Here is a 27,612-nt window from a genome sequence, read left to right on the forward strand (position 1 = left end):
AATGTCCACATGCAGAGGCTATTGTGCCGCTGTGTGTCACTGCGGATTAGTGCTACATCGACGTAGGGCCTGGCGTTCCGGGCTCGCTTCGTGGCAAGTACGGGTGCAAGGCTTCTACTACAAGTGTCTTCAAACTTGTAAATTATATCAGACTAAGTTAGAAATGTGAAGATTTTTTAAATGTAATAAGTCACCGTCAACCCCGAGGTTTGAAAAATTCTTTCATTTCTTTTCATTAGAATCATGCATTATTTCCGATGAACAAAGGAGGTGCGAATTTCACTTTCCCTAGTATTGTATAATAATGGTACTTGATTGGTTCTATTCATGTTCTTCGCTATGTTTTGTACTTGCAATAGTACTATGTTACCACAAAAATGTGTTCTCATAAATGTGCTGATCTGTACAGGCGACAGCACATACGCTCGTATTCACAAACGATGCTTGCCTAAGTGAAGCAGCAAATCGAACGCACAGCGTTGAATAGAGGTTCATGTGTCACCCTGTGCGTCCACGCGCACTGTAAGACCTCTTAGGCTGGTTTTAGAATCACGCTGACTGTCAGCGCTGACAGCCGAAATGTATGAAGCGTCGGCGCCGATCGATCAGCGTCACTCAGGAACGTCTTTCGCAGCGCGATTCTAAAACCAGCCATAATTAAAACTACATTAGAAACCACAGTGTTCAGCTTATTGTGCCACAAATGACCCTTCTCTCTCTTGGCGCAGGTCACGTGATCGACAAGGTGCCGGAACTGCCGCTGGTGGTGTCGGACAAGGTGCAAGAGATCAACAAGACGAAGCAGGCTGTCATCTTCCTCAGACGCATCAAGGCGTGGTCTGATGTCCTCAAGGTGAGGTTTGAGTCCTTCTTATCGTGTCCACAACAAACCTACACAGTCCAAAACTCCGCTAAAAGAGTGGCGTGGTCAGCAGCATTCATCAAATCCTGCCTGCAGTTGCTTGGGCACTCAGGGCTATGTGTTTCATCGACTGGGGATCAAAACCTCACCTGCACTCGCAGTTTGGTGGGCAGATGGCTTTATAATGTTTCGGAGACTCTTCCTATGTACCTTATACTTCGAACTCCTCCCATGTTCTTCTGATTAATTTCGTTGCGGGTCCAATGACAGTTTAACTTTCCCCCGGGACAAACTTGACCGTCACTGGTTGGGTTATTGGCAGTCAAGCTGTAGATCCTGGCTACACAGGAGTTGCAGCGGTGAGGACGAGAGGTGGGAATAGTCCTGTAGATTAACTTGAACCTAATTTTAGAATAGAATAGAAAGTATTTATTTGTCTCAAAACAGGTTTCATTTACAGTTTTTCACAGATACAAAAAATCATAAGAGACAAAAAGGTCTATGACTCAGTGATTGCAGGAGACCCACAAACCCTGTTATTCTGCCATAGCCAAGATATACATAAGTAAATAAATATTAATTTATAGGTACTTAAAATTACAATTTCCTAAAATTACGTACCCTATGTATATTACGTATTTTATGTACCCTACTAAGCATCTTCTATGAATAAAAGACTGTCCCAGGTCAACACTCGTAGATCTGACATAGACTATGCAGCTTTTACTGGGACAACATAATATTTCCCGATCAACAGTCGGCTAGTTGTTGCTACGTCGACATAGAGTTGGGAATACAAACATAATAAGTTGGCCTAAAAAATTATAACATGTATTAACCGGTATCGGTTTCTTGAATTTTACCGGTAGTTGGAAAATAACGGTTCATATTACTGGTACCTGTTTGGCCGTTTGGTAGGTTTATATGACCGGTATTTTTTTAAACCGGTGTTTTGACGGTAAAGTCAGCTTCAAATAGTTCGTGAGACCCAAAGTAGCTAATGAGTTCGCAACACGTCGTTGTTATAAGTGTAATAAGGTCTGTCATCTACTTTTTGGCCACTTTGGGTGTTACACTATTTTACGTTGACTGTACCGTCAAAACACCTCTGTTTTAGAAAATAACACAAATATAAAACTACCAAAGGGCCAAACCGGTGCCAGTACTAAGAACCGATATCTTCAGTACAAAAATAAAAACCGGTATCACTAAAATCGTTTTTTTCAGCTACCGATAAACTTCAAGAAACCGGTATTTTCAAACTACCGGTAAAATCCAAGAAACCGGTACCGGTAAAACTGGTTTTTAAACTACCGGTAAAATTAATTTTGCAAGCCAAACCTGTATTTTTGATTATTCAAACATTTAAATTTTAAATCTTGTTACAGGTATACAAATCCCAGAGGCTGCGCGCCGGTAAAGGAAAGATGCGTAACCGCAGGCGCGTCCAGCGTAAAGGACCCCTGATCGTCTACCACAAGGACCAGGTAAGAATCTTTAACATAATAGATTTGTCATGGATGTGTTCAGGTCAAAGTGAACTCACACAATGTCTAGTCTATGTTTTCACAGCCTCTTATTCATTCATCACACTGGATACGTTCTGCGGATAGGACAAATGAACCTGTCAGTTTATTTATTTATTGGGCTATCAACATGAGATACAGTATTAAACACGACATAAAATTAAGCCAAAGATTAGTTTGCGATTTTCGCTCGTGCCCACACTGTCAAATCGCATCATTACTACTCGATCGAGTTAACTGGGTCCATATTCGGTTGCATAAAAAATATTGTCATAATTTAATAATAATATAAATAATAATAATACGTTTATTATCAGACCATTATGATCCATACATTGTGTTAGTAACAATCTTATACTTAAAAACTAGGTTAGTAGTAACATAAATCAGTCAAAAAACCGGTTTCTGGATCCATGCAAGTGAATATTAATCCAGTGCTTAAAGATGGGACACGATGGCCTATCTTTGATAACCGACAGGATGCTGTTGGCGCTTTCCCGTATCCTCGCAAGCATCGACGCTGTTCGTTTACGGATGATAGCGTAGAAGTCATCCACACGCGCTTCCGCGAACATAGTCGAAGCACTGCAGAACCTTGGTAGCCCCATCAGCATCCTGAAGGCATTGTTGTACTGAACCCTGAGAGCGTTATAGGTCTTTTGCGTGAAGTCACACCACAGACTGCAGGTGTAAAATGTTTGACAGAATGCCTTAAAGAGGGTAATTTTGACATCTCTTGTGCACCTGGCAAACCTGCGGGCGAGCATGTTGCATCGGACCGCCAACGCTCTCCTCTCTCGTTCAATGTCACAGTCATCCGATAGGTTTTCAGTGACAGTGATTTCTTATTACCTGATCGAAAAACCATGAATTGACTTTTTTTGACATTATAAAGAAGTCCATGCTTAGAAGCATATTCTTCACACACCGACAGTAATTTGCACAGACCATTTGCCGTTGGGCACAGCAACACCATGTCGTCTGCGTAACTAATGCTGTTGATCATAAGACCGTCAACTGAGCAGCCGACCCTGGTGTCGCTGAGCTCAACGATGAGGTCGTTCACATAAAGGCTAAAAAGCGCAGGAGACGTCAGCCCTCCCTGTCTCACCCCACATTCAAGGGTGTACTCATCAGACAGCTCTCCAGACCATCTGACCTGGTTAATCTGATTACCATACCAGTACTGAAAAGTAGTAATTAGTTCAGGTGGCAATGCTATGTCAGATAGTTTCGACCACAATAACTTATAATTAACCAGGTCAAATGCTTTAGAGAGATCCAGGAAAGCAGCATACACAGGCGTCCTTCTCTGGGTATAGTACCTGACTGTATGCTTAAGCGAAAACACAGCACTCTCAGTTGACAAACCGGGTCTGAACCCAAACTGAGCATCATTAAGCTTAAGATGGTGACTAAGTCGTCGCTCAAGCACACCGTCAAGGACCTTTGCCAGTATGGTGGCCAGCGAAATAGGCCTATAGTTGCCTTTGTCCGACATGTCCCCTGTCTTGTTTTTGACTATAGGGACCACAATAGTCTTCATTAGTGCAGAGGGTAGGTACGAGTGCCTAATACAGAAGGTGTACAGCAATGACAGAACCCTAGGAAGATGAGATCCAGCATGGTGAAGGTGTTCTATACTGAGGCCGTCGTGCCCAGGCGACTTACCCTTATTCATCGTCTTGAGTATCGCTCTTACTTCACTAGGTGTAATATAGACAGGAACACCCGAGACGACGTCCCCAGTACACGCAACCTCCATGTCACTCGTCCGGAGCACCGGCTTTACAGAAAAGTGATCTCTGAACAAATTTGCAATTTCTTCCGGCTTACTGACTCCCTCCACGCTAATAGGGGCAACCGGCCTTGGACTAAGTTTTTTTGTGTGTTTCCAGAAATTGGGGAAGTTTTTATTTTCATGTTCTGATGCCAGTAAATCCATCTTAATTTGATCGTGTTTTCTTTGACATGATTTTAACTTCGCCTTAAATTTTCTTCTGGAATCACACATATCCTGATACAGAGGACCCGATCGAGGTTTTCCATGCCAAACCCAGTCCAAATATACCTGTCTAGCCCTACCATGATCTTCCTTGACAAACCTATTCCAACCCGGAGTGTTTCGGCTTCGTTTATTACGGTTGCTCTGTACGCAACTAGACTCAGCTGCCTCCTGAAGCGTAACTACGATATCGTCATAAAACCTATCTATCACTAATCTATGACCCACATCGTTACACATACTGTCACAACATGAAGTAAATTCCTTGGGAAAATCTATTTCTCTTAGACCTTCAGCACACATTTTGTGATAACATTTAACCTGACAGGAATTTCTCGAGCCCCATATTACTTTATTAACCGACTTTCTTATCGTGGGACTAAGTAATGTTGGCCCAATTACTCCCAAATTAACTTAAGAGTGCATAAAGTTTTTTGGCATACTCATCATTTCGCATAACGTTCATACAGAATAAATCATAAGGCATATATTTTTTTGCCATAACCACTTTTATTATAATAATATTTTAGTATATATTTTTTCTGTATTCTTGTTTTTTTAATAACGATTTCTAGGCATAACATTTATTGGCATCTAAACCAATGCCATAAATATTACCATTCATAATATACAAAATACCATAATTTTAACAAATATGAAATATAAAATGTTATACATATAAAATATAGGTAAGTTGACAAATATAAATAGACAAGCAAGCATGCAAACAAGCATGCAAACAAGCAGCAAGCATGCAATCAAACAGCAAGCATGCAAGCACGCAAGCAAGCTGCAAGGAAGCATGCAAGCAAGGATGCAAACAAGCAAGCCTGCAAGCAAGCAGCAAGCAAGCAGCAAGCAAGCATGCAAGCAAGCAGCAAGCATGCAATCAAGGAGCAAGCACGCAAGCATGCAAGCAAGCATGCAAGCAAGCATGCAAGCAAGCAAGGATGCAAGCAAGCAAGCATGCAAGCAAGCATTAGGATTGCCTTATCTCCGGCGCTGCGGGAAGTGCGGTCCTTCCGCTCTGGCGTAACATATACCCGGCATGCCATGCTCGCTTCCGCAGCTTCGGCTTGCTGGTCGCCTTCGGCGACCAGCCTCAGCCGCTCCAGCTCGCACGGCTGCCGGATATATGTTACAGCGAGCGAGGACCGCACTCCCTCCGCGCATCCGGCTTTTACACTCTAGTATAGGGCAGACTAGTACCACGTGGAAGAGACCACGGCCAGTCGGGATCAACATAATTTCAGATCAGGCAAGCTTAATGTTGTAAAAGAAATGTGGACTGTATATTATGTGCGTTATAATAGATAAGAGGGATTCGAGATCAAACAGAATGTATTTTCACGAGCTTAAGTTATCTAAGATACAGGTCAAAAATTAAGAACAAAAATGACAATGATACAGAGAATTTAGTTTTTGCAAATCTATAGGCCGAAAGAGTATAAAGGTGGAAGGAGGATCGTTCGCAACATCACAAATAAATACATAATTATTTACTCTTCAATGTTGGTTGCTCTTATAGACAATATTTATAACTTTAAATGTTATAAATAATTATTACATTATGTTATTAGTATTTTATTAAAAACAAACTTTATGTATATAAAAATTATATTCTTTACATTTATGATTATTTAAATTATGGTATTGAAAATTAGAGAAAGTTATTATTATGCCTAAGAAACCATTATGCATTTAGAAAACTATGCATATCAAAGTTTATGCGAAAAAACTTTATGCAAATACTGTTATGCCAAAGGGTAGATCCGCCGATTTTATTCCGCGGGATTTATTTTACGTTTTTTGAAAAACTTAACAGGGATGCGTGCAAACTAGCTTAAACTGAAAGGTTAAGCAATAAGCTTTTTAGATCAGTGTGAGGCCCTTAGATTCAATCGTGATTTTAGAAGTAACAAGCGTCCAAATATTTTTTCACAAAATGGTAATGACGTTTTCCTAATGGTAATGATTTTATTAAAATGGTAATGATCTTATGTTAATGGTGATGACGAAATATATTTTATAGTAATACATTAAATTAAAATTACTTAAAAACTAAAATTTAAATATAATTGTTTAGCTAAACACCAGTTTTATCTATGTTATTTTCCTAGCTAAGCACGTACCTATTAAATAATGGGTTGGAAATAAAAATAAATGTATTCAACATTTTAATGAATTTATTGAATTTGGAACAATACGGACATTAGTTAAATTTTTTTTACGTTCCTAATATTATTCAGAATCAGAAAAAATATATATTTACACCAATGAGGATTTTGATTGAAAAATATGCCTAGGTACTCTTACTTAGACTTACACAATAGTCAACATACAAGAAATGAATAAAAAAACGTCTTTTCGTAAACTAATAAAAAACCTTCTCATTTAAAAACAAAGCTTAAAGAACAATGGGACAAAACGTCCCCAGAACTGTAGCACTTTAATACCTACCTTGTATGATAGACCATGCTAATACCCGACCGATCTCTCTAGCTACAATCACGGCAAAGGTCCTTGACAGTGTGCTTGACTCTCTACTAGATAAATATTTAAAATCACATAATGCTCAATTCGGGTTTAAGCCTGGACTGTCGACCGAGAGCGCCATCCTTAGTCTTAAGCACACTGTCAGGTACTACACGGATCAGGGGACTTCCATTTACGCATGCTTCCTCGACCTCTCCAAGGCGTTCGATCTTGTGTCTTATGACATCCTTTGGGATAAGATGAGGAGGCAGGGCGTCCCGTCAGAAGTATCACAAATATTCCATTATTAGTATGCTAACCAGATTAACAGCGTAAGATGGGCTAACGTTTTTTCTGAGGAGTATGGGTTGCAGTGCGGGGTGAGACAGGGTGGGCTGACGTCTCCCAGGCTTTTCAACCTATACGTAAATGACCTCATTGTTGCCCTTAGCAGTATGCGTATCGGATGCTGGGTAGATGGTGTTTGTATCAACAACATAAGCTACGCTGATGATATGGTACTGCTGGCGCCAACAATGGGGGCTCTCAGAAAGATGGTGGGTGTGTGTGAAGCGTATGCTAAATGCCATGGCTTATTTGTATAATGTGAAGAAGAGCGAATACATGGTATTTAAGGCCGCCAGTAAATGTCCAAACGTGGTACCCGACCTCTTGCTGAATGGGGTAAACTTAAACAGAGTCACTAAATTTAAATATCTCGGACACTACGTTACTGATGACCTTAAAGATCATGTTGATATCGAGAGGGAACGAAGGGCGCTGGCAGTAAGGTGTAATATGTTGGCTCGCAGGTTTGCCCGATGTAATGACCATGTCAAGATCACTCTGTTTAAAGCATACTGTCAGAGTCTATACACGGGAAACCTATGGACCACGTACTCGCAGAAATCGCTTGGCGTCCTTCGGGTCCAATATAACAACGGTTTCAGGGTGCTGTTGGGCTTGCCTCGCTTCTGCAGTGCTTCGGAAATGTTTGCTCAGTCGCATACTGACGGCTTCTTTGCTGTCCTATGCAAGAAGACTGCCTCGTTGCTCAGTAGGATACGGGCGAGCCCCAACAGTATCCTGAAGACCGTGGCGGAGAGGTACGACTCTCCTATTATCCGACATTTCCTTCGGCTACTTCTTACCGAACGGGTTGGATAATTAGTGGTATGTTATAATAAGTAAATTACTAACATAGTTGTATAAGGCACCCATTTACTAACCATGTGGATCATTGTTATCTTTAAATGAATAAATTGAATTGAATACTATAATTTTATTATATGACAGCTCAAGTGTGACATGTCTCAGAAAAGTTATATCAAAAATAAAAATTCATAAGCAACCCTGAAAAAATACATACAAAATCACTTTTGACCAACTTCAAAGGGCACGACAGCTTGACCCCGGGACAATTCAACCCCTGTGACAACTCGACCCCTGCTACAACTCAAACCCTGCGACAACTTGATTTTTTTCAACACTCAACACTTTTAACTTACTTCAAAATAATGGTTTCACGACTGCTGGACAGTGGCGGCGTAGCATGGGTTGGCATCCGGGGCATAGCACAGCACAGCATCCCCCGTCATAAGTCCTTAATGTAAGTAAGTTGGGTATACATATAGTGGGGAGGTAAGACACCCCAAAATGGTCTGGTGCACCCCCTCTTTTGGGTTACCGATTGAATGAATGAAAGGTGTTAGTTCGAATGAGCTATATGATACTAATCGCAACACCCCCCCCCCCCCCCCCCAATCATGGCATATCCTCGTTATACTAGCGCCAGTGAGTACTAATCTGCGTGACTTTTGTCACCCCCTGATGAGTGGCACCCGGGGCGGACCGCCCCCCCCCTTACGCCGCTAGTGGCTGGACCCTACGACTGCTTAACCCTACGACCACTCGAACCCTCCGACAACTTGTACTTGTGACCCTGTGACAAGTCGAACACTGTGACACGTCAACCCCTGCGACTACTCTGAGCATTTATTGTAGATACAGTTCAGGCATTGATTGATGGAGCTAAATGGTTTACAATAAGTATCATAGTTGAATATTTTGGACTTGTCGTAGGGGTCGAGTTGTCCGGGTCAAGTTTTTGTAGGGTCGAGCTTCGTTTAAAGTAGGTTAAAATTAATTTAATCTTGTTATCGCAGGGGTCGAGTTGTCACAGGGGTCCAGTTGTCGAACTGTCGTAGGGAACCTACGACAGTTCGACCCCGATGACAACTATGATACTTATTGTAAACCATTTAGCTCCATCAATCAATGCCTGAACAGAATCTAGAATAAATGCTCAGAGTAGTCGCAGGGGTTGACGTGTCGCAGTGTTCGACTTGTCACAGGGGTCGAGTTGTAATAGAGATCGACTTGTCGCAAGGATCGAGGTGTCCAGGTCGAGTTTTCTTAACGCTCAAGCAGTCGTGATACCGTTTGAAGTAGGTCAAAAGTAATTTAATCGAGTTGTCGCAGGGGTCAAGTTGTCGGAGGGTTCGAGTGGTCGTAGGGTTCAGCTGTCGTATGGTCCAGCAGTCGTGAAACCATTTGAAGTAAGTCAAAAGTGTTGAGTGTTGAAAAAAATCAAGTTGTCGCAGGGTTTGAGTTGTCGCAGGGGTCGAGTTGTCACAGGAGTCGAATTGTCCCGGGGTCAAGCTGTCGTGATACCCATTGAAGTCGGTCAAAAGTGATTTTGTATGTATTTTTTCAGGGTTGCTTATGGATTCTTATTTTAGATATAACTTTTTTCTGAGACATGCATGTCACACTTGAGCTGTCATATTATAATAAAATTATAGTATTATCATGTACTATCATATTATAAGGTAGGTATTAAAGTGCTACAGTTCTGGGGACGTTTTGTCCCATTGTTCTTTTAGGAAACCATTCATAGTCATCATTACCATATACAAAGTGTCATCACCATAAGCCTAAATGATATGGTAATGATGTTAATGGTAATGACGAAAACGATTTTAAAATTATATAAAAATAATTGTCACCACTATTGGGACACCTCAATATCGCCATTTTTTTATTGTAATCACATGCTACAAAGTGCTAATTATTAGAAAAATATCGATATATAAAACTTACCAAATCGCACAAAATGGGAATGACGCGAGCCGATGACAAACTGCGAGTGTCTCTCGTTTTCGGAGTTTAAAAAGTCTCGGAGCTGCGTAAAGGACAATGTTCGTTCTCCATACATTGTTCGCCTAAGAACCAACAATTTTGACATATTACTACCCGAAAGTGAAATAATACGATTCTGTGTGTAAGAACAATGATTCCTGATGGACACTTGCCATAAAATTAATGATTAAGAATATTAAATCACAGCGATTTTATAATATGTCGTTTATGACAACATGGCGTCTAATGTATTGTGTGAATGTATGAACACCGATTCGCGAAAAATGTTTTGTATTGTCGTCACGCCGAGTCGCAGCCAAATAGTATAAAATAATAGAACAAGTTTTAGAAATACAACTCGGCATTCCACTTTTATAATATGCCCACATATTGCACGTAAATAAACAACATGAATCGTAGGTTGTTTCCACCCTTGTCATCTGACACATGAAATAAACTCCTATTGTATTATAGATATCGAAGCCGAATCGTATATAATAATAGAATGGGTTTTGGAGATCACTCGGGGTTCCACTTTTATAAAATACCTACATATTGCATAAAAATAACACGAATCATGAGTTTTCTTTTCACCATTTACATCTGACACGAGATAACAAACTCCTATCTCCATGACTACCGTCGTAGTCTATGCCAAAGACTACAATATTTTAAGCAAGAAGTTTCAAACCTTAGCGGCTACGGTAACCCCTGGGCCACATACATCATGATAACATTCGGTCGACACCGGAACGAAGTCTTGCGATTATGCAAAAAAGCATCGTATTCTAGTGCGGCTATATCACGTTCAACCGGGGTTTTAATTCGACTAAAGTCCTGACTAAAGACTGGAAGAAAATACGCCGCATTGTATGAGCACTTCGTGTTCGTTAAAGCGGCTTCAGATCTAGAGCCCACATAGTTTTCTTTCCAATAATATCCGCAAGTAGCGCTGCATGATCTTTACAACAAAAACGGAAATAGTTATTAAGGTGCCAAAATTATATGATTACTTTGGCACGGTATTATACACGTTCGAAGATTTGTCATTTTCATTCATTTCATCATCATCATTTCAGCCACAGGACGTCCACTACTGAACATAGGCCTCCCCCAATGACTTCCACATCGCACGGTTGGTAGCGGCCTGCATCCAGCGCCTTCCCGCTACCTTTATCAGGTCGTCGGTCCACCTTGTGGTGGGTTGACATTGCAGAATATGACTTTTGATAGGTTCATCATAGAATTCGGCGGGGATATCCTCACGGAGGAAGTTCGTAAAAGGGCGGAACAAGATCTTATAATAATGCAAGGCCGAAGCTGTAACGCGCGTGCTCCTACGTGTAATCCAGCGAGTATGCAATAAATAGTAATGTCTGGTAAATAGTGGTAATACGTATCGTTCGTTCGTTCGTTTCAGCCGAAAAGACGTCCACTGCTGGACAAAGGCCTCCCCCAAGGATTTCCACGAAGACCGATCCTGCACCGCTCGCATACAGGCAACTCCCGCGACCTTCACCAGATCGTCGGTCCACCTAGTGGGAGGCCTGCCCACGCTACGTCTTTCGGCTCGTGGTCGCCACTCAAGAACTTTCCTGCCCCAGCGGCCATCAGCTCTACGAGCTATGTGCCCCGCCCCGTCTATGTCTATATGCGCTACGATTACAGGGTATCATTTTGCATAGTCGCAAGACTTCACTCCGCTGCTGTCAAATCAATGTCGCATAATGTTATCGCAATGTGTGTGGCCCTTGGCCAAATCACAGAAGCCTATGCGAAGAAAGAGCACTTGAATGACAATGAAAATCAGGGTTACCATTTTATAAGATCTCCTCACTATTGAGGGTAACAAAGTAACATTAATAATCTAGCCATTAATTACATTTATTACCTATACGAGAAAGTAAAGCAACATGCGGTTTTATTTTAATTTGTAAAATATTTGTAACAGTTTGTTCCAAGTTTTACAACAGTATTGCTGTTTCAGCTGTCACTGTGAAGCTTTGGGAAAATAAATAAATAGAAAAAATATTAACATAAATATTTATTTAAGTTTTTATGTTCATTATCATAATATGCCAATTTAAGTTACACTGTGTGACAGTCTTTGACACTAAACAAACTCTTCAGCTTAATAATACCTACCTACAGGGCGTTTTTATAGTTACTCTTGCTGATGAAACAAGAAGGGTTGATTCTACTACTGAAATACAACTAATTTTCTTACAGGACCAATATCAAATTCTCAAAAAAATTCACATCCTCGTGATGGTGATAATTTCTATGGAGAGGTTTTTTTTTTTTATATTCGGTCTCTTGGGATAAGTTATTCCATTTGAGCAGTAGAATTAATCCTTTTTATTTGATCACATATAAAAATAACACAAGTGTTTAGGAAAACTTCTTCTTTGGTATGGTATCACTACGGAGTTATAATGTCGGCAACTCTGTATCACTGACTTGTAACTTTCAAACAGTATGAATAATAAGGGCACCACATTGGTTTTCTTTCTGAAAAAAGGCTTTCACTTTTAGTACTAACCCTTTAGCACTATTTCATTGAAATAAAAATACAATAAACGCACAGAAGACTGAAATTGAGTCAACTGACGTGACATTTATAATTTGTTGACATTATGACAGTTTGACAAGACTAGGGATTGAAAAAGTTTTAATTGAAAAAGTAAAATGACAATTTATTAAAACGATTCACAAGGATATAATCGATTAAAAATATTTATAAAATGTTCTGATACTTGCCTGTAGCGATTATCCAATCCTGGTTTCTACTACTTAAAACTACCTCGTGGCAAGATTTTAATAAAATAATAAAATCTTTATCTTCTCTTTCACAATCTATAAAAGTTCATTTGGTCTATTATTATACATGTGCTATGAATGAGGGTTTTCGCGATTGAAAAATCCGCGAGATGGCAATACGTAGACGCGAGGTCCAAATGCTGCATGATTGGTGGATATCTGTCAATGTCATGTCAAAAATAACCAATCATGCAGCATTTGGACCTCACGTCTACGTATTGCCATCTGGCGGATTTTTCAATCGCGAAAACCCTCATTGGCATAGATTATGAGAGACTGGCAACTATACTAGGTTGATATATGTTTCTCACACTTCAACTGGCATTGGATTCAACATCGGATTCTGACACTTTTACAGTTATGATACCATGAATATCAGTTTATGGTCCTAATTATTTTTATTTTATTTACGACCTTCGACCATTTGGACACTTTAGATAGCTTCTTGTAATAGTGTCAATATCTTTTTAGCTTTTAACGCAAATCTAGTCTTCAAAGCAGTTTAATCGATTTATTTTATTTTCAAAATCGATATTTTATTGTCTATGATGGCCGCAGGAACATCACTATACATGGACTCCCAGCAATAAAGTACGGTAATGCCTCGTACAGATTTTATCGGCAAAAATTATGGAACTTGATAGGTTTTAGACCATGCCACGCACCAAAACGTCCGGAAGTTGTAATAGTATTATAGAATAAACGTTAAAAGACTTATTTATTTAATTTTTCAATGCTTAAGTGTCCATTAGAATGAAAGGGTGCTTAATGTATTTAAAAAAATAGAAAATAATTATGATGGGTTAATGTTTTTGGGCGGTTTTTAGGCGGTTTCTGACAATGTCCTTTTACGTGCATTCTGTTCTGTTACGAGCAACGAATTGAAGAGTGGGACGCGCGGACACAAGCGGGGATAAGTCGCGTCGCGGCCACATTAAAGAACCTTTGATGCTGCCGCGATGGCTATGACGATTTCTCGTGACAATATTTCAATTCATGATTCCATTTTATTGGCTAATACGATTTCAATATAATTTTGTTATTTTGTCACGGTAAATATGTACATTTTAAATTTATAATCAAAATCTGGTCTGTGTATAGGTAAAGTAAAAAAAATTAAAAGACAACGGCAAAGGTCAGTATTTTTACTGTGATGGTAATGACGTTTAGTGCGTGTTTTCTTGATTATCGAAATAACTTGAAGTATTTAATCAATATGGATCATGGCGCCTTATGTGGAAACTTGTATGAATCGTTATTCAGAAGTTTAATTTACCAGAACTACAACAGTTTTTTTTTTATCGATCGGAACATAAGTTTTTTACTGTTTCGCGGATTTACCCCAAACTAAATTATGATGAAAAATGTTATGCGTCTGAGAGGGCACCCGAGTTAACTGCGCATCTGGCCTCATTCCAGCCAGGTCAACAAACCTGTACAGTAGGGTGGAGCGAAAATTTTTTTTTTCAGATATCTGTAATTAGTCAAAATTTTGTGCCTTTAGGGCTTAAATGAAGTCATGCAAAATATTAATCAATTCGGTTTAGAGTAACTGCCTCCGCATCGACACTGAATTTATAAAAAAAGTTGGTTTTAGACCTCACTTAGGCGCCACATATCTGTGCAATATTTAAATAAAAATACTATTTTTTTATCACAAATCGTTTACTGATATGCTATATTTTCAATGTAAAATACACAAAAAAGCCAGGCTTTGGGTTTATAATTTTAATAAGGGCGTGAGAGAGCGCGAGAAGAGAATTTTTCTGGCCCTTTTCGCGACTCGCGTCTTTGTCAGATAGTCTACTGGAAAAGCTCTGGAAACATGTGAGAAACTGCCTATCTATAAATTTGAACAAATTGAAGGACAAATGTGATCAGAAATGGCCAATTATCTGAGTACTGATCAGCAGAACTTGCATAAAATTGCTTCGGCGGTAATTAGGCGTATTCTCACAAAATCTCGCAATAATTTCTCCTGGTGAATTGTAACATGCCCGTTAGATCACACGAGCGTACCGAATACTACGTTTGTATTGTAGAAACTTAAAATCCAATAGAAATTTTGATACCTCTGGCTACTATTGTGGTTAAAGTCTATGCTTCTTCCTGGTTTTTGATTAAGACAAAACCATCATGCAAAGATGGCACCCGTCATCTGTTTACAATTATTATGGCCTCGAGAGGCCTGCCAGATACCCTATGAAAGATTAAAGAACTAGTTACCCGGATAAAAAGCTATTACGAGTATCCTGATAGCAGTCTTCTTACGATGTCAGAGAGCTGGCAGCTCGTCGCATACTAAAGTCACACAGTACGAGTCACCCTTCAATACCTAGAATTTTTTAAGTACTAGTGATACACTTTAATGCTATTTTATATATTTATTTAATTTACTTAACCAAACAGCCGCTTTTGAGATATTTATTTGACTAAGAAATTCAGCACATTGTCAAATCTGGTGGTGAGAGCAAACCTTTGTTTTAAGGCTTCTCTACCTCACTCAAGCTGTTGAGGGACCTGTGAAGATTACGATCAAAGATTCTATTTCTCACTGCATCCAGAAAGTCACTAATAAGGTGCAATAAAAGTCAAGTTGGAATCGCGAAACGTGATGCCTAAATTTTGATCAAAAAAGGATTTTCAAGAATAATAATTAAAGTAATTAATCTAATTCTTGTATGTATTTCTTGTTATATTACCTTAGTAAATGTCTAATCTATAAAATATCTGTCATTTAATACCTTCTTACTAATAAATAGAGCGCAATATTTCACCTTAGACGACTTTCAACTTTAAATAAAATTTTAAAATTTTGAAGTCACTGCGGAGGCAGAAGATATTCATTATATGGGATAAAAAATTACAGTTATTTATACTTTCATATAAGGCACAAATCCCCCCCTTACTATTAGAACTTCGAAACTATAAAAAAAAATTTTCCCATACAACCGTGCTCCACCCTACTGTACAGTGCAGTGTCAGCTCAAAACTGCTACAAGAGTGGCAAGATTGACGATGTTTGAACTGATCTCAGAACGCCTTCAGTATGGAAAGTCCTTCAAGATGACATCTTTTGGTTGACAAAATAAATACGTAAGCCCTCATACGCCTTACTTTTTACATTCCATATGTATTGAGTTACGAATGTGGAGGGCATATTACAGCTCCCTTAGGAAACTCCAGCCGAGGCCACGAGCCGGCTGGGGTGTCGACGTGTGGAGAACATTTTATTAATAAATCAAAATCAAAAATATTTTATTCAATTTTGACCACTAAAGCCTGGTCCGTGAGCACGTAGAATCCCGTCCAATGACCCCAAGCTACCCATCCTTATCGCTCGCGCGTAATTATATTGCTGTCGCGACTGTGCGACGGGCGCCCGCAGTGAGTGTGCGAGCGCGACAGCAACATAATTACGTGCGAGCGACAAGGATGGGCAGCTTGGGGTCATTGGACGGGATTCTACGTGCTCACGGACCTGGCTTTAGTGGTACTTATGAACGTCAAAATACAGTAAAATACAAAATGTGAGTGTGAAAGACCCCAATTAAATCTAATGGAGTCTATTGCAGCAAAGCATTTCTCATCTATCCCCTTTTAGTAAGGGAGTGTGGTGGGCTAACTGGAGGCTTCTTACGACATCCACAGGAAGAGTGGACGTGGTCCTTCGTTTCAGCCGACGTCCACTGCTGGACAAAGGCCTCCTCCAAGTATTTCCACAACAACCGGTCCTACGCCGCCCGCATCCAGGCACCTACCGCGACCTTCGTTAGATCGTCGGTCCACCTAGTGAGGGACCAGCCCACACTACGTCTTCCGGCTCGAGAACTTTTCTCGAATACTCGAGTAAAGTTCTGTGTGGCCCGATCATTGCCACTTAATTTTATCAATTCTGCAGGCTATGTCGATCACTTTGGTTCTCCTGCGGATCTCCTCATGTGGAGGTGGTCCTATTCTAAGCCATAATCACAGTTTCATTTATTCTTTCTCTCTCTTAGGGCCTGACCCGCGCGTTCCGCAACATCCCAGGCGTGGAGATGCTAAACGTGGACAAACTGAACCTCCTCAAGCTCGCACCTGGCGGTCACGTTGGACGCTTCATCATCTGGACGCAGTCTGCCTTCGACAGGCTCGGTAAGTTAACAGGTCTTTAGAAAGATAGTACGGGACTATTCCCACCTCTAGCTCCCACCGCTGCAACTCCTGTGTAGCCAGGATCTACAGCTTGACCGCCAATAACCCAACCAGTGAAGGTTAAGTTTGTACTGTCATTGGACCCGCCACGAATTCAAAGAAATATCTGCATTTACGAATATATGCTCAATGGAGACAAACTGAACCTCCTCAGGCATACACTGACTACTCGAGCAACTTATTATAAACAAATGTTTCTTAAGTTCTTGACGTCATCATCATTTCAGCCATATACGTCGACTGCTGAACATAGGCCTCCCCCAATTATTTCCATGTTGATCGATTGGTAACGGCCTGCGACCAGCGCCTTCCTGGTAACTTTATGTTGTCGTCGTTCCACTTCATGGGTGGTGTTTTTGTATATCATACTGAACTACTCTCACCTCTCGTTCCCACCGCTGCAACTCCTGTGTAGCCAGGATCGACAGCTTGACCGCTAATAACCCAACCAGTGAAGGTCCGGTTTGTCACGGGGGAAAGTTAAACTGTCGTTGGACCCGAAACGAATTTACCACAGGAGTTGCAGCGGTGGGAACGAGGGGTGGGAATAGTCCCGTAGCTCTAGCAGTAGAAAGATAGTAGTGTCCCTCATAAGCCTTACTTTTTACATTAAATATGTTTAAAGTTACGAAATTGGAGGGTAAAACAAATCTCCCTTAGGAAACTCCAGCCAAGACCGCGAGTCTGCTGGGGTGTCGACGTGTGGAGAACATACAACTAATTGCCACTTCAGCTTGCTAAAGCCCGGTCTGCGAGCACGTAGAATTTTGTCCAATGACCCCAAGCTACCCATCCTTATCGCTCGCGCGTAATTATGTTGCTGTCGCGCTCGCACACTCACTGCGGGCGCCCGTCGCACAGTCACAGTCGTCACTGGTCCGTGAGACCAGGCTTTATCATATTGGGGCAAATATACTTACTTTTCTACTTACTTACACCAAGACAGCTCTGTGTATTCTAGCTGATGTGTGGAGGACATTGAATCTTGTTTACACTTGGAAATTCTTTTGCTGAGAATCTGGCTTCGCTGAGTTTAGACTTATGTATGTAAATTTACTATAATATGGACTAAAAGTTAGTTTTTAAATTATATTTTACTTTTCCATAACAGACGCCCTCTTCGGCTCATGGAAGACGCCATCCAAGGAGAAGAAGAACTTCAACCTGCCCCAGCCCAAGATGGCCAACACCGACCTCAGCCGTCTGCTGAAGTCTGAGGAGATCCGCAAGGTGCTGCGCGCTCCTAAGTGAGTATAATATCTTTATTTCTTTACCTACTGTAGTCTGGTCTGCGAGCACGTAGAATTTTGTCCAATGACCCCAAGCTACCCATCCTTATCGCTCGCGCGTAATTATATTGCTGTCGCGACTGTGCGACCGGCGCCCGCAGTGAGTGTGCGAGCGCGACAGCAACATAATTACGCGCGAGCGATAAGGATGGGCAGCTTGGGGTCATTAGACAAAATTCTACGTGCTCACAGATCGGGCTTTAACTGTTTGTAAAAGGGATAATAGAAAGAGACACGGTAGGGCGTGAATTTTTTAGCAACTTACTACAGAAACTATCCAAATTCTAAGAAACTTATTGATATATCATACTGATGACATTTGTATGGAAAGGTGCATTTTTTTGTGATATTTAAACTTCCTTCACTTGAGTAAGTTGTTGATTTTTTTTTGTGAGATATGAACTTCCTTCTCTTTGAGTAAGTTGTTGAATTTGAGCCGTAGAATCAATATTTTTTGTCTGATCTTCACTTAAGTGACACCTTGAATGTAGACCAAAAGTAACTGTCCTTTTCACGCTTGAACCACAAAACCTGCGAGGAACTCTAGTTCGATGCCCGTCGACTGCTGGATTATTGTGGTAAAGTGATAAACTCACTCCTAATTAGGTATTGAATATACTTGGGAGGGGTTCACAGTGATACTAAAGCCCGGTTTTCGAGCAAGTAGAATTTTTCCAATGACCCCAAGCTACCCATCCTTATCGCTCGCGCGTAATTATGTTGCTGTCGCGCTCGCACACTCACTGCGGGCGCCGGTCACACAGTCGCGACAGCAATATAATTACGCGCGAGCGATAAGGATGGGTAGCTTGGGGTCATTAGACAAAATTCTACGTGCTCACAGATCGGGCTTTAACTGTTTGTAAAAGGGATAATAGAAAGAGACACGGTAGGGCGTGAATTTTTTAGCAACTTACTACAGAAACTATCCAAATTCTAAGAAACTTATTGATATATCATACTGATGACATTTGTATGGAAAGGTGCATTTTTTTGTTAGATTTGTTGAACATCCTTCACTTTGAGTAAGTTGTTGAATTTGAGCTGTAGAATCAATATTTTTTGTTTGATCTTCACTTAAGTGACACCTTGAATGTATATCAAGGGTAACTTTGTGTGTATGTTAACCTTTTCACGCTTAAACCACAAAACTGAAGAATAAAAAACAATCAAAGGTAATCGTCATCTGACTGCCGATTCGAGAAAGTCTAGTTCGATGCCCGGCGACCATTAGACTATTGTGGTAAACTCCTAAATAGGTATTGAGTATACTTAGGAGGGGTTAACAGTGATATTAGTATTATAAGACTGTCTCAAAGATAACCTAAAAACCGTCCCACTCTACTGTATGATGATATTCTCTCTCAGAGCATTGGGTTATGACCACCATGATTACTCAATCACGTTGACACATCCTGACTTCCACCCCCTACCCATACCAACCCTATCATTTCACCCCTGTTCTAACTTCCCCTTTCTCTTGCAGCAAGCGTGTGGTCCGCGCGACGAGGAAACTTAACCCACTGACCAACACCAAGGCAATGTTGAGGTTGAACCCTTACTCTGCTGTGCTGAGAAGGAAAGCTGTGCTTGAGCAGGACAGGAAGAATAACGTGAGAGCGCTGGCGCTCGCCGAAAAACGTGGTGTAAGTATTTAATGATATTTGAAAGTTATTACGTAGTCATAGAATCTTCTTTTTGTATTTTTATTAGGGCGTTAAAAGCGCGACTGCAGAGTGCAGAGCCGCATCGGCGTTTTTGTAATGTGAAGGGAGGCATCAGCTGTCACATAGTATGAAATTTTCGGCAGCACGTCTGTCGCGCGTTTGTCGCGCTGCTAAATCCCCTAAATGTGAAAGCGCTCTAAAGTTAGACATAGAAACTTTTCTTTTTGTTATTATTTTTGTTGTATTATGTATGTTGCCTGGAGTACTGTCCATTGGCTAAACTCATAATTTTGTTGAAGTTTTTTCTTTCATAAATGGACCATTGTATTTGTAATAAAATTATTTCTTTATTTATACAACTCGTCGGCGTCGTCGAACAACGACGTATCTGAAAAATGTTAAGTTTCCAGGAGAGCGTTTTGAAGTTTTGGAACCGGTTTTTTGTGTCTACAAAAAAAACTACTTGGCTGATCGGTTTCAAATTTGGGGATGTTATAAACATAAAGATGTTATTTTATATAAACTATGTACCCATCTCCAAAAATACTTAGTTTTTTGTAAAAATCACATGCGTCATTATTCTATGGACAATTTGAGGATGTATGTGATAAACCGTCGTTGTTCTGCGAATTTTTTTAATCAAATATATGACGTATGTCACTTTTAGTCATTATTCTACGGAACTTCTGCCATGAGTACCCGTCGGATGATGAAAAAAGTTGGAGGAAATAAATAAAAAACATTGTTTATTAGGTTTCATTATTAATTAATTTATAAATAAAGACAATGGGTATCAAAAAAAAATTAACAAAAATCAAGGATAGATAAACCACATCCATATACTGCGGCAGGTTATGCAGAAGATCGAAGAGTATAACTTGCCACTATGCTTGGAGTTCGTGGACTATGAGAAGGCCTTCGATTTGATCGAGATTTGGGCAGTGCTGCAATCTCTCCCTGCACCGCGGCCGTATCGACTCTCGTTACATCGAGGTACTGAAGTACTTCTACATGAACGCACCAATTCGGCCCGAATACAGAAGCAGAGCACGAGCGCGATTCCACTACAGCGAGGCGTAAGGCTGGGAGATTTTATACCTATTTCCAAAACTGTTCACCTGTCCAACTCCTGGAATGAAAGGATTCGGCATAAATATCAACGACGAGTACAACACTCACCTTAGGTATGCCGACGATAATATTATGGTCATGGCAGAATCTTTGGAAGACCTCGACACAATATTAAAGACCTTAATCGAGTATCCCAACGGGGCCTTTGGATGAACATGGAAAAAATGAGCTTATGTCGAATGTCCATGTTGCACCCTACCCAACTTCGGTTGGGATCTCAATTCTTGAGATTGTTGACAAGTAGGATGTCTACCTTGGACAAAAGATTTAGCTAGGTAGGTCCAACTTCGAGAAAGAGATCGATCAATCGACGAATCTACCTCGACTGGGCAGTATCCGGAAAACTAGACATCTTTTCGTCCAAAATCCTAAAGTGCCTAAAGACGAGAGTCTACCATCAGTGTGTGTTACCCTATTATAGGTCCAAAACGTTGGCTCTCAAAGAAGCTCAAAGTTGCACGGCGTGCTATAGCAAGGGTTATGTCAGTGTTTCTTTACGAGATCAAATCATAAATGAGGGAGGTCCGTAAACAAACTAAATTCGATGACATATCCCGACAGATTAGCATGCTGAGTGACAATAGGCAGGACACATAGTACGCAAAACTTACGGCCAATGGGGCACCAAGGTTCTGGAGTAGGCTGCATACCGAAAAACGAAGCGTGCGACATCCACCCACAAACCAAGGCGGAACGATGATCTCATAAAGGTAGCAGGAAGGCACTGGATGCAAAAACTATCACCTATAAGATCTTGCATTTTTTGAATAATGTTGGGATCTGCTTGAAAGGGTAAAGGGGGCATTGATTTGACGGAGTAAGTGCTACTTAGAAATGAATAAAATAAATAAGTATAAAATTTAACTTAGACGAAAAGCTTTCTAAGCATACCTATACTTACAGGGTGACGTGTAATAAGTGAACATCCTTGTAAGGGATAACAGGTTATTGTAACCAATTTATTTATGTAGGTATATGCCTAGGCAAAAGTCAAGCATTTCTCAGTTTTAATAGGGACATCCTAACATGGTGTTCCGATAAAAATTGAGCGGGCGCCCCTTTATCACACTTTTTTCTTTTATTTTATTACTTTTATGTTTTACTGTGTGTTTAATAAAGTCTTTTATTGTTTTTATTATTTATAGTTTGGGCTTTTTCTACCTTAGCTTAAAAGCAGGAAAATTTAAAATCAGCTACGGGATATTAATTATTATTATTTTGATTTTTTGTATGGAAAAATTACATTGTGTTTTGCGTAGGCAAATACTTATCTAATTTGATTGCAAATGACATGCACTATAATCCTTTACAAGGATGTTCACTCATTACAAGATGTCATCCTGTATACGCAAAAAAAACTTTAATTTTAACACAATGTTTATTTTGAGTAACAAATCGTCAAATAGAAACACATTAAAATCAAATTATTGTAGTCTCAATTTTTTATTTTATTTTTTAAGCAATTTAAAAATAGAACAAAGACGCAATTGGAATACCCGTCCCTAGTACAAAGTCGGTTGTGTATATCCGACGTCAAAATTACCAAACTTTACCGAAGTACAACGATGGTTCTGATCAAACGTCAAACAAAAGTCCTTAGAACAATGTAAGTTCAGTACATCCGCCACCAAAAACAATTATTTTGTACCAAACATTCTTAATGTTTATACTCATCAATCTACCTACAAATACCATAAAATAAAAACAAAAGGACACTGTTTCTTTTATTTTCGAACTTCCTAGTACAACGACGGGTGTGTACGTACGTCACAGTTTTTTTTTCTCTGACTTCCCTAGTAAAGAGATGGTTGTGACTTTCAGTCATCAAAACAATAAAGTGTCCAAACTTATAGATATAAAGACGAAATTCTAGATACATTCAATAACAATACGAATACAAATGTATAAGCTATTCCAACAAACGATGTGCAGTCTTCCGAAGTACAATGACGCTTGCACAAACACGTCTCTGTACTGCGTTAGAATAATCACATCCGTCGGTGTTCGATTCTGTATCTTCGATATTATTACGAATTTTGAAAAATTAGTTTATAAAGGGGCTATTTTAGAGTAGTTTAATGCAAAAAAACAGATTTTGACGGTTGCGATCATACGACGTTGTTCGACGACGCCGACGAACTAATGTTGAGCCAGTAATTCATATTTAGGTGACGGAATATTTGATTATTCTTAGAATCTTCTGTAGCTGGTTGAGAGCTCCTAAAAATCTTTTTCTAAGGAAATGTATGATAGATGTTTAGTTTTAGCCCCAAATCCTAAAAAAATACACTTCAAAAGAATCTGGCATAATTTAATTTGCAAACATTCTAATTACAATCTCGAACCAAAATGATGATATTCTCTTTTCAGAGCATTGGGTTATGATCACCATGATTACTCACGTTGACACACACTGATCCACCATTTAATCACCATCCATACCCCCATAAAAGGCCCATCTAACCCTCTTTCTATCTTCTAGATCAAGCTGCCCGCTAGCGACCCTGCCGTATCTGCTGAAAAACTGCGTCTGAAGCGCAGCAAATCCATCAAGGTTGCTCTGTCCAAGAAACCCAAGAAGCCAGCGGCAAAAAAGACGGCACCACCACCACCCAAGAAAAAGGCGGCGGCTAAGAAGGCGCCCGCCCCTAAAAAGTGATTGGAATAAAGAGCTATAAGGATAATATTGTGGTTTTATTCTTCAAACAACCTGTTTAGGCAGGTTACTCACCTGCCATTTAGCACGTAACGTAGCATGTAACGTAACCAACCTTCAAGTGAGTACGGCTCGTCCACGGTCATCGCGTATCTGGCTGCGAGCCGTCTTTGTGCTCGCAGTGATACCGCCACTCGGCAGGTCGCTGCGATTCTTCCTGCGAACCACGCGCTGGCTCGTGCCTATGTACTCACTTGATAAAGTATCTGATACATGCTACACGGCTAGATGAATACCCTGCTTAGATAGATATGAATAGATTTTTTCCCTGAATCGCTTCCTATAATGTCACTTTGCGTCTTACTTCGATTCCTAGTCGTCGCTCCTCGCTTCACACACAGAGCACGTAATAATGCTTCACAGTGGTTCCCTGTATTAGGTCACACACTGAAATACAGAAAATATAATTTACACATTCAAGTTCTAATATTGAATGCACGTAGCTATAGGTTTAGCGCTTAACTCTGTCAGTACCTGAGGTATAATATGATACTTTCGTTTATGGGTATGGGAGGGGTGAAATTGGCATTATTATTATGACGTAACAGTATACAAATCTCGTTTGACGTCTCAAAAACACCCGTGCAGCTCCCATACCTCGGGCACTCAGTTATGCGCTAGATTTATATTAGTCAAACCTCAGATCATAGAAAGAGAATAGATATGAAGTCGCGCGTAACTACAACGAGAACCAGTGTCCCCACATTTCCCCCACCACAGCTCCCACACACACATTCAACTGTGTAAAAACAAAGCGACTGAGAGTCTACGACAACATGTGCAACCGGCTTAAAAGTGCTGTGATTGGCCAGAAGGCGTGCCTTATGGCCAATCAATGGCCGCGTGACGTGACGCACACTTTGAAAAAAGCAATTAGAGAGAAGAAAGATAAAACGGAGTCGATAAGATATCGATACTTTAAATCCTGGGGGCAAGGCTCGAAATTGGTTTAAAAAATGCTTGTATGAAAACCTTTTTATTATTATACGTTATTATTATGTTCTTTAACGATTTTTGCATAAAGGAGTCAGTTCCATTTTGTATGGACGAAAAACTCAGAATCAATTATTGGGACTAAATTTTAATGAAGTTACCTTATATTAATTTACCCCAACCAAAGCTCAATGTCGTTATCGATGGAGTATAGAAGTTATAGACTGACAAAGTTTGTATGAAAAGTCATGGGTTAAGTAGGTATTATACTTGCGATTTTTACCAGTATTTACAATATTGGTAATATATTATTATTTACTTTAATAATAATAACAGGATCACTGTAATTCCTATTATTAACTACTATCGCGCATTAACTTTTTAATTATGGCGAAATTCGTACCGCCTATGTTTATCAAAAATAATGCCTATATTAGGCTTTCAACTAGCTCTTATAGTAATTACATAGTTGACAGTTACTAATCCCTTCTACTATTGTTATTGTTTTTGTAAAAACTTAAAAATCGCAAGCAACTCATGATTTTTTCATTAAAAATTAGAAAATAGAAAATAATAATTTACTTCTATTTATCGATAATAGGAAACCGTATTAGAACACGAGCCCTGCACTATGTTACGACCGGCACATGCGGCCGTACTGTGTATGTATTTTCACGCGTCAGTGGATATCGGAAGAAATAAAATACATTGCGCAGTAGTTACGCATGACATAAAGTGGTTGCTAACTAAATCGTCAATGTACAACGTGTTTGAATTTTTATCACCACTAATTTCGATATCGCAGTAAATGTCACGGCACTGAATTCGTTCGTAAAAATGTTTAGTTTTTTTTATTTATAAGCAAAATACCAATGGATTTGCAATACTTACATGTGGTAAATGACTTCATTGTTCCTGTAGTTCTTCGTTTCACTTATGTTATTGCACGTTACGACGCATTATCCAACAATATCGGAGAACATTTCCTCAGTACGACTGAATCGCGACTAACCTGGCGTCGCGGGCGATGTTCGTTTCTGGGCATATCGCGGAGACACGCGCCACGCCCCCGTTTCACATCTATTCCCTTCTATGATCTGAGAGTCAAACCGATATGTTTTCATACACAAATAAATGCCCTACGTCCGGTGGCGTAACTATAGGGTGGCAGGGCTCTCAAAATACCACGGGCCCCGGCCCAAGACCCTAATCGCTAAACCCCTTAGCTAAACCCTTAGATTATTAATCTAAGGCTAAACCCTAAATACGCCAGGGTCCCAGTGTACGGGCATCGGACGTTATTGTTGTGGTTATAGGTACTTTGCGCCACTGCCTAGTCCTAGATTCCAATCATTTCAAGTGCATGGGCAAATAAATAGGTCAAGTATCAACGTTCTAATGAATTTTACATCAAGAAGTTGCCTTTACAACAATCCCATCTAATCAGTGGATGTGGAACGTGTAAAGTTGCTCTTTGAGAAAAAAAATGAATTTTATCGTATGAAATCGAAACATTAGGCTTTTAGAGGTTTGGGTCATTACATTTTAACACTGCAGAACGATTAAACAAAAACCTAATCCTTTTTTCTGCAGTTGGGTAAAAAAGATGCGTCCACGCCACGTGACGTGACACGTGACTTTCAACGTCGTACCGGTATATTTACCGATATTTTTGTCGGGCCCTTAAATATTCCTTAATTTATTACAACTATTCTTCTAAAAATTGTTTTACATGTTTTTTGCTATTATTAATTATAAATAAAGTATAAAATATAACGTTATTTTATTCGTAAAATGATGTCTGTAATTTATTGTCATTGCGATCTACTTAAAAAGTATCGTTGCATTATCTATGACTGTATTTTTGTATCTAGCAATAATTTTAAGTAATCGAATAAAATATCGATGACCTACTCGATGCTCAAGCTATTCATATAAAAGATTCACTTTGATGATTCTATTTTATAATAATTTTGTACGCATTGAAACAAGTTTAATGATTATTATTCAACTTTTATAATGCGAACAGCTAGGGACTGGAATGCGCTGCCTGCTGCTGTCTTTCCCGAAGACTATAATCCGGGCATTTTCAAGGCGAGAGTGAATAGGCACTTACAAGGCAGATAAGTACCATCCTAGACTGCATCCCACTTAACATCAGGTGCGATTGTGGTCAAATAACTGCCTTGTTGTGCATAAAAAAAACATTGACTTTAATTAACATCATGAGTAATATTCGTTTAAACAATGGCTTCCGCCTAGTAAAATAGCGTTATATTGGTTTCTCTTTAGTGCATTACTCAGCATGACACTGCTGAGTAGTTGCCAGCGTCGGATTTAGGAGTGGGCAACTGGGGCTCCACAAAAGAGGGGCCTGCACAATATTTTTAGACTTCGGTAAAAAAGAAAACAAAATTCAGACTATGTAGTTAACACTAGTAAACTTCTTTTCCTTTGATATATTTTTCGCTCTCATTGAAATTATTTATTTAATAAGTAGTCGACTGAAAAATTTGACTAGGTATTTATTTTTGGAGTCAGAGGGAAACCAGCCCCCCTAGACAAAATGCACTTTTTGACAGAATCGAAAATCGAATCCCTCAAAAATCCATACAAAAAAGGCTTTTCGACCATTTTCCGACTTGTTTGAGATTAATGCCCGTTTTCACCATCAATCCCTAATTTTTAAGTGACCCCTGTAAAAACAAATTTCATATTATTTGTTACGATAGGTCACTTAAAAATTAGGGATTGATGGTGATAACGGGCATAATATGCACTTTATCTAGACCTACAGAACCTCTAAATACGGCTCTGGTTGGTGGTTGCAATTTTAGTTTGTGACGCGCC

General features: G+C 39.8%; 1 protein-coding gene across 1 annotated transcript in view; it reads left to right on the forward strand.

Annotated features, from left to right (window-relative positions):
* LOC135085476 (large ribosomal subunit protein uL4) overlaps nt 1-23,797 on the forward strand; it is a 32,259-nt gene extending 8,462 nt beyond the window's left edge. Inside the window, exons 5-10 of the mRNA XM_063980267.1 lie at nt 729-853; nt 2,251-2,349; nt 16,831-16,966; nt 18,138-18,273; nt 19,802-19,961; nt 23,596-23,797. Coding sequence (XP_063836337.1) covers nt 729-853; nt 2,251-2,349; nt 16,831-16,966; nt 18,138-18,273; nt 19,802-19,961; nt 23,596-23,772 — 833 coding nt within the window. The 3' untranslated portion in view covers nt 23,773-23,797. The remainder of the gene's footprint in view (nt 1-728; nt 854-2,250; nt 2,350-16,830; nt 16,967-18,137; nt 18,274-19,801; nt 19,962-23,595) is intronic.
* Nucleotides 23,798-27,612: the final 3,815 nt, after the last annotated feature.

The sequence above is a fragment of the Ostrinia nubilalis genome, chromosome 28 (genome assembly GCF_963855985.1).
Source record: "Ostrinia nubilalis chromosome 28, ilOstNubi1.1, whole genome shotgun sequence".
Classification (NCBI taxonomy): domain Eukaryota; kingdom Metazoa; phylum Arthropoda; class Insecta; order Lepidoptera; family Crambidae; genus Ostrinia; species Ostrinia nubilalis.